At 50.5% G+C, this 14,275-nt stretch overlaps 6 protein-coding genes across 6 annotated transcripts; 4 read left to right on the top strand and 2 right to left on the bottom strand.

Annotated features, from left to right (window-relative positions):
- Window positions 1-153: 153 nt before the first annotated feature.
- On the top strand, window positions 154-2,118 carry A1O5_00907 (uncharacterized protein; the record flags this gene model as incomplete). The annotated part of the gene is made up of 1 exon (XM_007741526.1): window positions 154-2,118. The coding sequence occupies one exon, from the start codon at window positions 154-156 to the stop codon at window positions 2,116-2,118; it is 1,965 nt and encodes a 654-aa protein (XP_007739716.1).
- Window positions 2,119-2,599: 481 nt separating this feature from the next.
- On the top strand, window positions 2,600-3,787 carry A1O5_00906 (uncharacterized protein; the record flags this gene model as incomplete). The annotated part of the gene is made up of 5 exons (XM_007741525.1): window positions 2,600-2,705; window positions 2,771-2,975; window positions 3,037-3,133; window positions 3,198-3,438; window positions 3,495-3,787. 5 exons carry the CDS (start codon window positions 2,600-2,602, stop codon window positions 3,785-3,787), a joined length of 942 nt encoding a protein of 313 aa, XP_007739715.1.
- Window positions 3,788-4,188: 401 nt separating this feature from the next.
- A1O5_00905 (uncharacterized protein) lies at window positions 4,189-4,656 on the bottom strand (the record flags this gene model as incomplete). The annotated part of the gene is made up of 2 exons (XM_007741524.1): window positions 4,189-4,327; window positions 4,388-4,656. 2 exons carry the CDS (start codon window positions 4,654-4,656, stop codon window positions 4,189-4,191), a joined length of 408 nt encoding a protein of 135 aa, XP_007739714.1.
- Window positions 4,657-5,109: 453 nt separating this feature from the next.
- On the top strand, window positions 5,110-5,394 carry A1O5_00904 (15-hydroxyprostaglandin dehydrogenase (NAD); the record flags this gene model as incomplete). Its single annotated transcript, XM_007741523.1, has 1 exon — window positions 5,110-5,394. One exon carries the CDS (start codon window positions 5,110-5,112, stop codon window positions 5,392-5,394), a length of 285 nt encoding a protein of 94 aa, XP_007739713.1.
- Window positions 5,395-5,632: 238 nt separating this feature from the next.
- On the top strand, window positions 5,633-6,007 carry A1O5_00903 (15-hydroxyprostaglandin dehydrogenase (NAD); the record flags this gene model as incomplete). The annotated part of the gene is made up of 1 exon (XM_007741522.1): window positions 5,633-6,007. One exon carries the CDS (start codon window positions 5,633-5,635, stop codon window positions 6,005-6,007), a length of 375 nt encoding a protein of 124 aa, XP_007739712.1.
- Window positions 6,008-11,131: 5,124 nt separating this feature from the next.
- Window positions 11,132-13,635, bottom strand: A1O5_00902 (anaphase-promoting complex subunit 3; the record flags this gene model as incomplete). Its single annotated transcript, XM_007741521.1, has 2 exons — window positions 11,132-11,212; window positions 11,266-13,635. 2 exons carry the CDS (start codon window positions 13,633-13,635, stop codon window positions 11,132-11,134), a joined length of 2,451 nt encoding a protein of 816 aa, XP_007739711.1.
- Between the last annotated feature and the right edge of the window lie 640 nt (window positions 13,636-14,275).

The following is a 14,275-nucleotide window of genomic DNA, read 5'->3' as shown; positions in this document are numbered from 1 at the left end:
TGTCCTGTGCTTCCAGGAATGCGGAGTCTTTACGCCAAACGTGAAGATCTGACGTTACAGAGGAGATCATTTGGATACATGTACTCAGCAAAGTGAAATCGTTGCCAGTGCTCGTGAGTGTTTAGCCACCAGTCACTTTCTCTCCAGACCAAAATGATGGACCGAAATGATCTACCAACAAGCGAAGTGGATGTTCTCATCGTCGGAGCGGGGCCTGCTGGGCTCATGTCCAATCTCTGGCTGTCCGTTTTCAAGGGCCTGAGAGTCAGAATTATCGACAAGAGAACGTCGGATGTCGTTGCAGGCCAGGCCGACGGTCTCGTGGGCCGTACCCAGGAAGTCTTCCATTCGTTCGGATTTGAGGACCGGATCTTGAAGATTGCGCAGCCCATGGCGGAGTTCTCCTTTTGGGAACCCAACGATTCGGGCCGACTCCATCGAAGCTCTCGCACCCCGGACGGGGTTCCCAACGTGTCTCGCTTTCAAGGAAGCGTCCTCCATCAGGGTCATATCGAGAAATTCTTGAAAGATGCTGCGAGAGATCGTGGGGGCCAAGAGGTTGAGCACGGAATCCAGCCAGACCTTCTGGAAATCGACGAATCAAAGGTCGACGAGGTCGACAGCTACCCTATCACCGTCCGCCTACGACGTCTATCCAAAGAAGAGTCTACCCCGTCGCAGTTTGGCCATGCGGTCGCCAATGGCTTGTATCGTTCAGCCAATTTCATGACGGCAAAAGAGGAAGATCGTGCCATTGAAAAGAGCGCAGAACCACAAGACCATGAAGTGATCAAATGCAAGTATCTCCTCGGATGTGACGGGGCGCACTCCTGGATTCGGCGCCAGATGGGAGCCCAGATGGAAGGGGACCAAACCGATTTTGTTTGGGGCGTCCTTGATATCATACCTCAAACCGACTTCCCAGATATTCGAAGTCGATGCGCGATTCAGTCCCTCAATCACGGAAGCTTAATGGTGGTGCCCCGGGAGAACGAGCTAGTGCGTCTGTACATCCAATTAGAAGAGTTCGAACGGGATGCATATGGGAGGGTGGACAGAAGGCGAATCTCGCCAGCCCAAATCTTACAGGCCGCGCAAAAGATCATAGCACCCTACACTCTCGAATACAGTCACTGTGACTGGTTCACCGCATATCAGATCGGCCAACGAGTGAGCACTAGCTACGCAAAATCTGATCGCATCTTCATCCTGGGGGATGCGTGCCACACGCATTCTCCCAAAGCGGGCCAGGGGATGAACGTCTCCTTAATGGATGCGTACAATCTCGGATGGAAGATTGCCCACGTCCTGCGAGGCTGGGCGGGGCGGTCCATCTTATCAACCTACGAGTCAGAGAGACGTCCTGTAGCGCAGGAGCTGATCCGCTTCGATCAGAAATGGTCCGCCCTCTTCAGTGGGCAGCTCAAAAAGATTGAGCGCGCAGCGGATGGAACGGAACTCGAGGAATTCAAACAGACATTTGAGAATGCAAAACTCTTCGTCGCAGGTATCACGGTCCAGTATGGTCCATCCCAATTAGTTGGGCAGATTTTGGACCACAAAAACGTCCATTTCAACCCTCCTAGCGTTGGTATGGGAAATCAGGACCTTGCAAAAGGCATCCCCATTGGCATGAGGTTTGCCTCACACCGCGTTCTCAATCAGGCAGACATGCGTTCCTGGCACTTACAGGACACGTTGCCTTCGGACGGCTTGTGGCGCCTTCTCGTATTTGCAGGGCGTATGACCGATCCAACACAACGCCCACGAGTTCTCCAGCTAGCCCATTCCTTATCTTCACCCTCCTCCATCTTGAACACGTACACTTCAGGCGGGAGATCTCTGTTCGAGGTGATTACCGTTCATTCTGGTCCTCGCATTGACGTAGAGCTATCGGATTTCCCGCCACCGCTTCGAGAAAAATACGAGTACAACAAAATCTTCGTCGACGACCATTCCTATTCTGAGCCGTTTGGGAATGCCTACGAAAACTACGGTGTGGACGCCGTCAGGGGATGCCTTGTCTTGGTGCGACCCGACCAATACGTCTCCTGGATTGGAAACCTCGAAGACATGGCTGGTTTGGAGGCTTTCTGTTCGGGCTTTCTCCAAAAATAGACGGTTCCACTCTACGAGAAGGCACATCCACCAAACCAGCCGGAGAATTTCTGCTGGTGATTTTGGTGGCCATGGGTGAGAAGTTGTGGATAGTAAGGCACAGCGCCTCTATCGGTAAAACTAGGCCCGAAACAATCATCTTCACTTGTGATTGTGATTCGGGTTCAATCTATAGTCCGTCTTTGATAGCTGAATGAAATTTTCTCAATAATCGTCTGTTCTTGTCGTACAATTTCACCCACAGGTCGTAACCAGTGAGTAACAGTAACATGCCTTTATGTGGGGGTGAACGAATTCCCCACCCCAGCCAGATCATCATGGAGTTATGAGGACTCCCCAGATATCGGAAAGGTCTTGGTATCGACCGGTTGTGTCGATCAATTAATTGAGTGTCCCCCATTACAAATAATGCCCCGGTTCCGTGTGAACGGAGGGTGAGTAGGGCAATCAGCGTTTGCGGCTCACCAAAGTATTCTTCATCATGTCACGCCCGAGCTTGAACACCGACCCTTATGCGCTCATAGCGCCTGAGACCTTGGTCGGTGTAAACCGAGGCAAAACTGCAGTTGTTACGGGCGCTGCCCGAGGTATGTGTGGCTCATAGGGTGTTTGAATGACAGCTTAATCGCCGTACACTGACCTGTACTGGAAGGAATCGGCAAGGCCATCGCAGAGAGTTTGGCCAAAACCGGTGCGGATCTCGCATTGCTTGACCTGGACACGGAACGTCAGTTGCAGACACAAGCCGACTGCGAGCAACACGGCGTCAAAGCTCGGCGGTACGCGTGCGACGTCACCAACCTCCAAACATGCCAGGAGGTGTTTGAGCAGATCGTGCGAGATCTGGGGCCGGTGGAGTAAGTTCCTTGCACACGGTGGACACTTTCGAGATTTCAGCACCCTAAGTATCATGGGCAGTATCCTCGTCAATAACGCCGGTCGAAACTCGCGCCGAGTGATGGCGATGGAAACGTTCCAGGAATTGTGGGCTGGCGTCGAGTTGAATCTGAAAGGAGTGAGTGCGGGATCCCAGGTTCACTGCGACGAAGTTAGCTACTCTGACCGAGTCCTGCCTATAGGCCATGATATGTCTCTACCAGGTGCTTCCGTCCATGAGGAGACGAGGACACGGTTGCATCATTAACATCGCGTCGAGGGCCGGCACGGTGGTGTCACCGTTCGCGGGGGCATACTCGATTGGGAAGGCCGGCCTCATCAGAGCAACCGGCGTTTGGCAAGCAGAGTTGGAGTTGGATGGCTTTGGCGACAATATCCATCTCTATGCACTCCATCCAGGCGCCGTCAAGACGGAGATGACAGGTATGACAATTCTGCAGCCGAATGGTACGAACCTCGACCTGAATGTTGCTTTCTAGTTCCGCCTGATCCCGACATTGAAGAGAAATATCCAGAATTCGGCGTCAAATGGCGCCAGTTCCACCAATTATTCAAAGTCAGCCCTGCTCTTTGTGGCCAGACATGTGCTTTTCTCTCTGCTGGAAAAGCCAAGTTGCTAAGAGGGAAATACTTTGATTGCGAGCAAGACATTGGCACAGTGCTTGCTGTGGGAGAGCAAGGTCTGAAAGGTCTATACGATCTCAAGGTGGAGTTCTTGGGAGGCCTTCCTAACGACGGTGGCACTGCGTTGGCCGTTGTAGAAGGGAAATAAGAGAATTAAATCACTAATCTGAAGAATCGGCATCATTCATTCTACCAAGTGCTATCAGTCCCCGATCGCTGGCGCAGGGATTTTTGATTCAAAGAAGGTATCCGTTGCCCAAGTAAAAGACCTCAATCTTCCTAGTCGTTCATGGTGCGTTTCGTACGCAGTTTGTGGAGTGTATGAGTTTCTCTGTTGAAGTCCTTGTGTATCTGCCTGTCTTCTCGCTCTTCAGCGAATCCCACCTGATTTCTAATAATTTTGCTCTGCAGTCTAGAGCGATCTTTCGAACCCTTGGAAACTTGTTAGATCGCCTTCTGAGGGTTCCGTGTGGCAGCAGAGAATTCCGTTGCAACCCTATGATACAGGAGTTATTGTTATAGTGCATAGATGCTCCTACAGCGGGCCTCTTAACAGTTCACACAGTGCGTTATTCTCCTTTCCCCCCCCATTTGCGAAGCCACCAAGAACGTATAATAACGGCCGGGCAGAGAGGATCGGTTGGCCCATGCGTGGTTCGTAGCTTGCTGAATGAACATGTCTCCAGCGCTGTTGTGGACGTTAGTGGCCTACCCTGAGACCCGGAATTTAGACAGTAGCAACACGCACCTAAGCGTCTTCTCCTCTCCTCCATCCAACATCAAGACAATTTCTCCAGCCATGATGAACCCCAGGTCAACTGAAGAAGTGGAATGCCAGGGGCTAACATCGCCCGGAGCAATGACACACTTAGGGACCGGAACAGCTGGAGTGTCCCAGATCCTTCGAATGCTAGCACCGGGCAGCTGCACGGGCTGGACTGACAGGTCGGGTAGGAAGGCTGCCTTGCCGTCAGCGTTGATGTGTGTGACTACAATTTTCCCCTGTGGAGTGGCCATGGCGTTAGTACCGTAGATCCCAGTAGCTGCAAAGGAGAAAATGTCCAAAGTTATGACCTGGAGACCAGAGTCCCCTTAGGATGAACGCTGTGGGGAGAAAGTGCTTGTTTCCATTGTTAAGTCCGATCGAGGAATATGCGCCCGTACTCCCTCCACTCCCCAGTACGTACGAGTGATCCAAGAGCAAGACGGAGGGAGATGACCTCTTCGGAGAATAGTGGTCATCGGTCATGTCAGTCTTTCTACTCTCTAGGAGAATCCCCGTCAAGTGGAGGGACAGGAATTGACTCTCGGGCAAATAGATGTGACCTAACACATAAGCATGGCCAGCGTATGGGGTAGCTACATTGAAGTGAGCACAGCGACGGCGCCACTGAAGAGGATGTTGAACATACATTACCATTCTGGGAGTCTCAAGCCTTCACACGACTTTGTTTGGTCTATTGGACCAGCATGGATCAACCAGTAGCCATTGTAACCGGCGCTGCCTCTGGCATCGGCTTGGCCGTAAGCAAACACTTACTGACACGAGGCTTTCGGGTTGTGATGGGAGATGTGAACGAAGCCGAAGGCCGTAGATTACAAGGCGAACTGGGACCGGCGACCCTCTTTGTCCATGTCGATGTCTCTAGATATGACGACCAACTCCGCCTCTTCTCGACGGCCGTTGAATGGGGAGGGCGCCTGGATTTCCTCGCGGCGAATGCGGGCATTGACGACCGGCAGAGTCTCTACTAGGACAACGAATCGACGCCCCTGGATGACCGCGGACGACTGCTACCGCTCAATCTGCAAACCCTTGAGGTGGATTTGCTCGTAGTCTTCCAGGGCTTGTGGCTTTTCAAATACTTTGCCCACAAAAAAGGTAGAGGGGAAGTCGTCATTACGTCCTCGGCTGCCGGTTTGTAGTACGTTGGTGGTCCCCTTCGCCTTTTCTGGGGATCTCTCTTTTTAGTTGCTAACGCGTCCTAGTCCCATGCCCACCAACCCTCAATACTGTGCCGCGAAGCATGCCCTGGTCGGCTTGACGAGATCAGTGGGGTCGAAGCTGGGCGAGGAAAATATCACGGTAAATTGTATCTACCCGGCGTTTGTGCCCACCAATCTCTGCTCGCCGCACATGCTTTCCCTATTTCCGAAGGAGCACATTACCCCCATGAATACGGTGCTCAAGGCAATAGATCGGGTATTGGAGGACGGGAAACTCACAGGAGAGATCTTGGAACTCAGTCTGGATCAAATATACTCGAGGAAACAGCCAGACTGGCCGAATGAAAGCCAGAGATGGCTAGGCGAGGAGAGTGCTGCATTCTGGACCGAAGCCTACAAAACCGTGCCAAAGAACCCCTAGACCGGAGACTTAATCTAGTGACTGGGTAGACAACCAAGTTATTTGAAGTTCCACATCCAGCTTCTAAATTTTCTCTCTTTCCCTCCGACAGCGGAGTTCGAACTGCCAGCATGTCCTCAATCCACCTACTCCGAAGATGTCCTGAATGCCCCCTGCTCCGTCGCCGTGGGGCTCGATATATCCCGTCTTCTTCAACTCTAACATAGCTCTGCGCGTAGAGATTTATACTTCGGATAAAGACAGCAATGGACTATGGATGCCATTTACTTTGTACCCATCTTAAAGCATTCGCTTGATCTTCCAGGCCGTAGTTTCCCACCATGTTCGTATCAGAAATTTCCCGGGATGCTAGAAAGCCCATGATCCCAAGTCGATAGCTGGTATGAGATGTCAGGTTCAGATATAGATGGGCCGTGCTGCAGCGAACACTTCTGAGGGTGGACTCACTTGATGCTGATGCCAACCACCGGCTTTCCTAGATTGGCCGACAACTGGACCAGTTTGGCAATATCTAGAAAATATTTCTCAGTTACTCTCGCGTTTAAAGCTGGCAAGAAGGGTGGAGAGTGCTATCCTAGAACCTAGTTACCGTATTGAGGCCAGGCGTTACTACCGATGAAAAAACCCCCGCTGTCGTGGTCTCAGAGTTAGCGTGGAATCACACGCTGGGACATCGATCTCACCCGTGGATGCTATACGAGAAGTACATGAATTAGCGGGTCTGGACAGAGGCAGGATGAATAGGACCTCTGAGGGAGCCACTTTACAAAGTAACAATAAGGAAGGTCCTTCGCATGCAGAGTAGGGGCGGAAATAACCAAATTCAAGCACCTGTCCTCGCTGCAGACCGGGGAATGTTCAACAGGCAGCCTCTTCTGAATCAGGCCGAAGTCAAAGTCAATTGAAAGCTCGTGTTGAGGAGCCATTGGGCCCCATAAGGTTGCATCATATACAAAATCAGGCCCATAGAACGGACTCAGGTTATCGAGGATGGTCGAGGTTTTCCAGCGCGACCGGGAATAACCGTGTACAGCAAGTTGCGAAACTGAATCAAATTGTCTGATATCAACACACCCCTGATCTTCCCCAGAGCTGGGTGCTCATGAGTGCTGAATCTGCTACACCCAGACATTGCGTACGGTGTAGCTGATGACTCCAAAGGTACATGATTTTGATACAGTATTAATGCTGGCACTTTTTCTCGCCTCGCACCTCCGGAGAGAGTCACCCCCACATGCGCAATTTATGAAGCTCAAAGGCGGGCCTCGATAACGCCTCCACCTTTCGGAAGCATCGACCGACAAGTGACTTGGGACAGTTGATCATATCATATCTAGTTTGATGGCTATCGCGGTGAAAATTGTGATGGGGTCAAGTCTGACTATGGTATCCAGCGCCGACTCAGCACCTTGACATTCCTTTGGTTTACTCAGTTGACAAGTGGCCTGGGTCAACTTCGGCTCGGGCTCACCATGAAACTGCTCAGGCCGTTATCCCTACTCATCACCCATGCTCAGTCTACTTTCGGACCACTATTATCGTTCGATGGCCACAGTTTGCTTGTAGGTATCTCTCTTCGACGACTATGGCAACTTTACACGGCCATCTAGGGGACACTGGCGTTGGGAACCTCAAGGCCCAAGAACCAGGCTCTGGATAAGTTATTGGTTATGTGAATGATCGATTGAGCTGCAAGACGCTGTTGACAGCAGAGCGCCACTGTGGCAAACCAATCAATCCACCGATGCTTCAACCGAGACCTCTCTATAATAGCCTCGGTGCCACCGTTGATCGACAACGAGGTCTGGACAGATCTGGCCAGGTCCAGATCTATTCAGTGGATCGCTTCTTGCCACAGGGCAAATAGTATATAGGCAGGCAGAGTCTCTCTGAAAAGCCAGAGGACAGAACACAATCAAGCAGATGAATCCACTCTCATTCTGTGCACAACAGACGCTCTGACCTAGAATAGAGAGAAGCCATGAAAAATGTGCTGGATTTATGGTATGAATATACTCCTTGGGCCCTAGGATAATCATACTACGGACATGAGTCCCGGCTTAATGTCTCAAGTAACGTCAACACGTTATCGACTTGTTGTTAACCTCTCTGGAAATGTTGGCCTGTGGATCTAGGGGGATCCTGTGGGTCTGAAAACCTTCCTCAACATAAAGCCCCACAGAGTGTTATAATTGGCGACTGCAGCTGAGACCCATAGGACCTTCTCGCCTTCTTATCCCTAGGTGGAATATTGTAACTCCGAGGGATCACGTGGTGTAGCTTCATTTACGCATGCTCCTGAGAATGTGTGCAAGAACGCCGAGTCAGGTGGACAGCCGGGACGGCAGCAAGGAAACCAGTGTCAATGCCACAGGTCTGCGAGGCCCCAATTTCTGGCCGCCATTAGTTATACCACTATTTTGAGTTGTTATCACTCAAGACTTAATCGCCTTTCGAGCTCTCTATGTCCTGCACTGCAAGCACCTTCGCTTTCTCACTTTCTGTGGCCAGCATTATAGTGGTATAGCTATACTATACTTTGATAGAACTTGGTAGTAATAGACATGCCATAAGCAATGGTTCCATCACCACTTGTTTACAAAAGTTTCACTATCAAAGCTTCTGACAGAATGTGAATGACTACGGAAGTCAGTCAGCAAGAAGCACTTATAAGGTGACTGTCAACAATATGAGCGGCTTTGACTTCATAACATCAAAAACTACTGAGGATCTTACCTGCTCGAAGCGTCCGATCGATAAAACACTTTTTGAAACCCTGTTACAAGGATATTTTTGAGCCTTTTAGTGTACATGAGATTTGCATGAGAACCATCTCACTGGTCGAATGTGCTTCCGGAGAGTATCCTTCCTCCTGAAGAACTTCTTTCCTTCACCACGCTAATGGTTCGCCAGATGGATCTTTTGATGGCGGTGATAGAGAACCTTTTATTCAAAGTCCATATTACAGAAACTACACCGAAAGGGTGGATTAGATGACTAAGAAGGTTGAGGGTGTGACTCGATAGCTGAATGGGCTTTATCGGGTACGCTCAAGCGAAAGTTGACCTTAAAGTGCTGACAACTCTTCTTGTCGCTAACTGATCCGCCAATACATGTATAGAAAGAGAAATAATTAGTAACGGCAATGCCCACTGTAATAAATACTCAGATGCATCTCAGACCAGGCCGTACCTGCCGAATTCTCCCTGCTTAAAACATCAGCAATTTTTCCCGCGACTCACAGCATTCTTATATGCCCAGGGAGCCCAGGGAGCCCAGGGAGCCCACAGTCGCTCACAGCTCTTATATCTAGGCTATAAGCTCTTATAGACTATCTATTTTTAGTAACTTTTATAATATACTTATTATATAATATTATTAAATTTAAAAAGATCTTTCCTATTTCGGAAATAAGGTTTATATTAAAAGTGAATAACTCGCTAAGTCTTTATCTTAGTGAATACTAACGCTATTAAGCTAATAATTTAAGATTTAGTTCGAAACCTTATATTTTATATATATCTACTTTAATTTTAGTATAATATAGTTAGTACTAGTTTAAACGACTAGTATAATTATATATTCGTAAAGTTATAAATTATTATATTAGCCTAGGGCCCTCTTAGAGTAGCCCAGCGAGCCCAGCGGTCTCATGGGCTGCGTAAGACGCAGACTTACCTTGACAGCCCAGGGCAGCCCAGGGCTCTCAGGGTCGCGCGGGAAATTTTGCCGATGTAAGCTCGAAGTGGCTTCTGCGGATGGCGCGCTCCCCCTGTGTCTCGCCTAGTGCTTGGTTCCCGGCGCTCCCCCGTACTCTGAAGCGGCTCCCGCGATGCTCCGTCACGTGCGTGATTAAAGTAAACTGGCTCCGTTTCCTGAACGAATATGGCAATGGGCGATGCACAGTTCGGGGTATATATAATATATATATATATATATATCCTCTAGATCTCTATACACGGGTCCTTCTTAGAATCACACAATAAGGAAGGGAGGGAGAGCAACAGACGGGGAGGAGTACCAACATTACCATCAGGATCAATATCAAAGTGGCCATGAGAGGACTCTCTTCCATGGTCTGCAGTGTACCCAGTACACTACAGCTTGTTTTATTTTCCACACCCGTATTGCATTGGGAGGTCGACGAGTAGGTCGGGGCGAAGTACATAGGTACATAGGGTGATTATACAGCTCTCAAGCCGTTCTGGGAACCTTAAAGTACTGCTGCTCTCTCGCGCGTTGCGTGTGTGTCTGTGTCTGACCGTGGCCGCGTGCGCTATGCTATTCCATGCTATTGTATTGCCATATGATACCAGACCAGACGATACCCATGCCATGCTGTTCCATGCTCCATGCTCATTGCTTTACTCCGTAAAATGCAAGAAGACGCTTAAAGCTTCCAAAAGCTCCAGTAACCCATCGATACCCGCCGAAATCCCCAGCGCCGTCGAACGCACTTGAGCCAACCCTTACAACGCACACGTACTAAGCTGCTCTAAAGCGGAAAGCACACGTGCCCGATCCCACGCATCCCACCCATGCAGAAACTCGGGAAAAAGCATCAAAGGCGTCTTTTCATTGAAGCAAAACAATCCACATCAGAGCTTCTGGAAGCGCAAATAGAATCTCAGACCTGCCCTTAAAGGTCCTCTCTCTGCACAGCGCCAGGGCGGACACACCACATGCTTCCACCCTTCGCTGCTGTCCCGGTTGTTGCGATATGATATGCGGTGGCCCTGCTAGCTGGGGTCGCTTTCCACTGTCGAACAGAGCTATCCTACCCATTCGTTTTCTTTGCTTCTTTCGTATCCCACAAACGTGACTTAGCATCTTTAATGCAATCCTTTTCCAGCAGACTCTCTGGTCCATTGAATTCATCGGTTCGTGGACTGCTGGTAAACACTATAATGGTGAACTCAATAAGTAGTTAGCGCTCACTGCGGTAGCGTGGATGGTAATCCTTTGAATAATAATCGAGAGATTTGTTCGGAATCCATAAACCATTGTTGATTCTGGTGATGATGGGGTGCTGTAAGCCAGACAGAACCTTGTTTCAGGCTATCATCAATGATTCCTTGGAAAGTGGAGGTCTTCAGGGCCGAAAAAGAAGAATCGCGACCATCATCAGTCCATATCTTCATCCTCGTCATAATCGTCGTTATCCTCGTTCAGACTCTCCATGGCGTCTTTGATGAACTGAGCAGCCTGAATCCCATGTTTAGTCGTTCGCGAGCCAATACGAAACTGTAGAGACATACCTTCGGATCCAAGTTCAGCGCCATGGTAAAGGCTCTTACCGCATTGGCTTTGTCTCTCAAGGTCTTGTACAGTCGTCCCATCAGAAACCACACATTTGCCTCATCCGGCACCACGTCCCTTAATATCATTAACTCGGCAAGCGCCTCCCTCGGCCGGCCTAGACTCATCAGACATCTTGCTTTCTTGAACCGGCTCAAGGCCGATTGGGGTGCCAGGCTGCACGCGCGAGTGTACATAAGCAGTGCGTCTTCGTGATGTTTCTGTTTCTCGAGGACGAGACCGATACAACATATCAAGACCGCGTTCGTGGGATTAATCTTCGCCGCCGTTCGGTAATGTTGCTCCGCAATATTCCACTTGCCCATTTTCTCGTACACTTTTCCTAATCCGTACCAGGCATTGTAATGTCTCCCATCCGCGGCGATCGCTGCTCTATACGCTTCAAGTGCTTTCTCGAATTCCTCGTTGGCGATGTATTCGTGTCCTTGGAGCGTGAATCCATACGCGAATTGTGAGTCGAGTTGTGTTGAGCGCTTGAAGCATTTTAGTGCTTGTTCGTGTTCGCGTTGGAGTGAGAAGGAATTCCCGACGGCGCACCACGCTTGAGGTGATAGCCGGTCAATCTCGATGAGCTCGTGCGCCAGGTAGGCGAGTTCAATCTCTGATTTCAAGTGCCAGAGTACTGTAGAGTAGACTTCCATGTCTTCGAGGCGAGTGGGCGCAAGCTGACGGACGCGGATGAAGAATTTCTCGGCCTCGCTGTAGGATGCTTGTTCGTAATATGCTTTGGCGATTTGACTTAGGATGTGAGGTGTCTCACGCTGGGACGAAGGGAGGGCATTGTACATTTGAATAGCGGTTTGGCAGTCGAAGTTGGAAAGGCAGAGCTGGGCAGAAGCAATTCTGCCACACAGATCCAAAAGAGTTTGGAGTGCTTCGAGCTCCTTGTCCACGGTCGATGGTGCTCGTGTTTTGTGGGTTGGCAGAGCGGGTACCGGAGGAGGTGCGTTTGCATTCGGAGCATTTTTCTGTTCTTTCGCGTCCACATCCATTTGGTCTGCCGACCCGGTCCTCGTTCTATTCCCACTCACAACTCTCCCCACGGTTGAGGCATTGGCTATTCTGCCCTTTGCAGCTGGGGCCTTCGCTTTCTTGATATCCCGCCCCTCCCTTAAGCCGAGCGTATTCGCTAGAGATGAAATCTTGCTCCCGGCTGTGCTACTCGCACTCGGCGGCCTCGTAGTGTTTAGCAGCCGGTTACTTCTTCTGGTCCCTTCAGTAATACTGGACGGAGCAGCGTGCGATGATGTTGGAGCCAGTTGGCCCGAAACCGTTCTCTTAGAAGGTGCCGCTGGCGGTGGCTGTGGAGGGTCTTGCAAGACAGTGGTGGGATCATCCGATGTCCCTTTTCCTTTTGTTCTCATCCGGGCAGATCCTGACTTCCACCTAGGAGGAGGCTCCGCATGTGTTTCTGTCAAGGTCTTCGCTTTTCTTACCGGTGCCGGCGGCGGTTCGTGATATTGGTTGTTGAGCGGAGCGCCTTGAAGAACACCCTCTTCCACTTCGACCTCCGTCGAGGGGGTAGCGAGACCTTCCTCGTCCAGAATCGTACTGACCGTGTTGACGCTCATTTTACTTCCGTTAAGCTTCTCCCACAGCACTGAGTTTGCCGGTTGTTGTTGTTGCACATTTGACTTTTGGGTGGAGACAAACGGATCTGATGGTGCTTGTGACATGGTACCCGAGCCCTTCTCTGCTGGCGCATTCTCGATCCTTGCGCTCTGCTGTTGCGCTGAATGTGCAGCTGCTACCATTTCATTGCTCAATTTGTAGATGTTGGGCACACTGATCTTCGCGCCAGCGTCGCATAGGCCCATGAATGCATCCCACATGAACGGATTCAATTTCAAAGAGGCGGCCCAGCACTCCACTGCCTGATCCACATTTTTATGCGCTTTCCAGAGCTTCCCTTTGAGGCATAAGACGGCCGCAGCATCGGGAAGATGCTGTCGTCTTGATTCATTATGTTGACCCCACGTGTTTCTATTTTGCCAGTGGTGTTTACACTTCTCAAGCGCAGTAAGGCCTTCGAGGATACGACCGAGTTCGAGAGAGGATTGAGCGAAAATGTAACTGCACCCCAAATGGATACCTTTGACAGCTGCAGCGCGTGAAGTGTCCCATGCAGCTTTCAGAAACCCTGATTGAAATTGACAGTAGGCGAGTAAGTAGGCTGCTTCGGGGGAACGGGGTTCATAGGCAACGAGACGGGAAGCGAGGAAGAGGGCGTTTTTGAGCAGGTTGTTGTCGAGGTGATAGTAGATCAGTTGGCGGAGCTGAGCGGCGACATGGTGTTGTGTAGGTGCCATGATGGCGTCGGCTGACGAGTCAAGCGACCTGAGACAAGTAGAGGAATATGTCGTAGGAGATGATTACGTCCGGGGGCTTGTAGGGAGACGCGGTCGAGAGGTCATGGATTCAACCCCCCAAAGGGCTGCTCTGCCCAAAACAATGCGCCACAACCGTTGATGCTGCAGGTATGGTCAATTAGGGCATGGAAGGCAGTATTGGTCCGTAATACTACTCGAGGCCCGCAGAAGGATGTAGAAGGAAGGTGAAGTGAAGATGTTGGGAGTGTGAGTATCAATAGAAAGGAATGCGGGCGGTTACTTGTGAGAGTTGGTGGTGGTGGTGGTGGTGTTGTTCTGTTTGCAGGGCAGACGCAGACCGCAGACGCAGTGGCAGCGAATGCACTCGAGGGCTTCGAGGGCTTCGAGGGCTGCGAGGGCTGCATGGACCGGGCTAGCAAAGCTGTGGCTGGTGAGGCTGGCACCGCAACCATCAAATAAAAAACACAGGGAATGTGTGTACTGGGTACTGGGTACTGGGTACTGGGTACCGAGTACGAGGTACCTTCCTATGTAATACATGCGGCGGGGAAATTTCACCCCAGTCAAGCCCAGTTTGACCTCTTCAATTGTCCGTCAAAGAATTCTTTACTGCCAACAC

The sequence above is a fragment of the Cladophialophora psammophila genome (genome assembly GCF_000585535.1).
Source record: "Cladophialophora psammophila CBS 110553 chromosome Unknown aczJe-supercont1.1, whole genome shotgun sequence".
Taxonomy (NCBI): domain Eukaryota; kingdom Fungi; phylum Ascomycota; class Eurotiomycetes; order Chaetothyriales; family Herpotrichiellaceae; genus Cladophialophora; species Cladophialophora psammophila.
The sequence above is the reverse complement of the archived record's forward strand: the minus strand, read 5'-3'. Positions and strand labels throughout refer to the sequence as shown.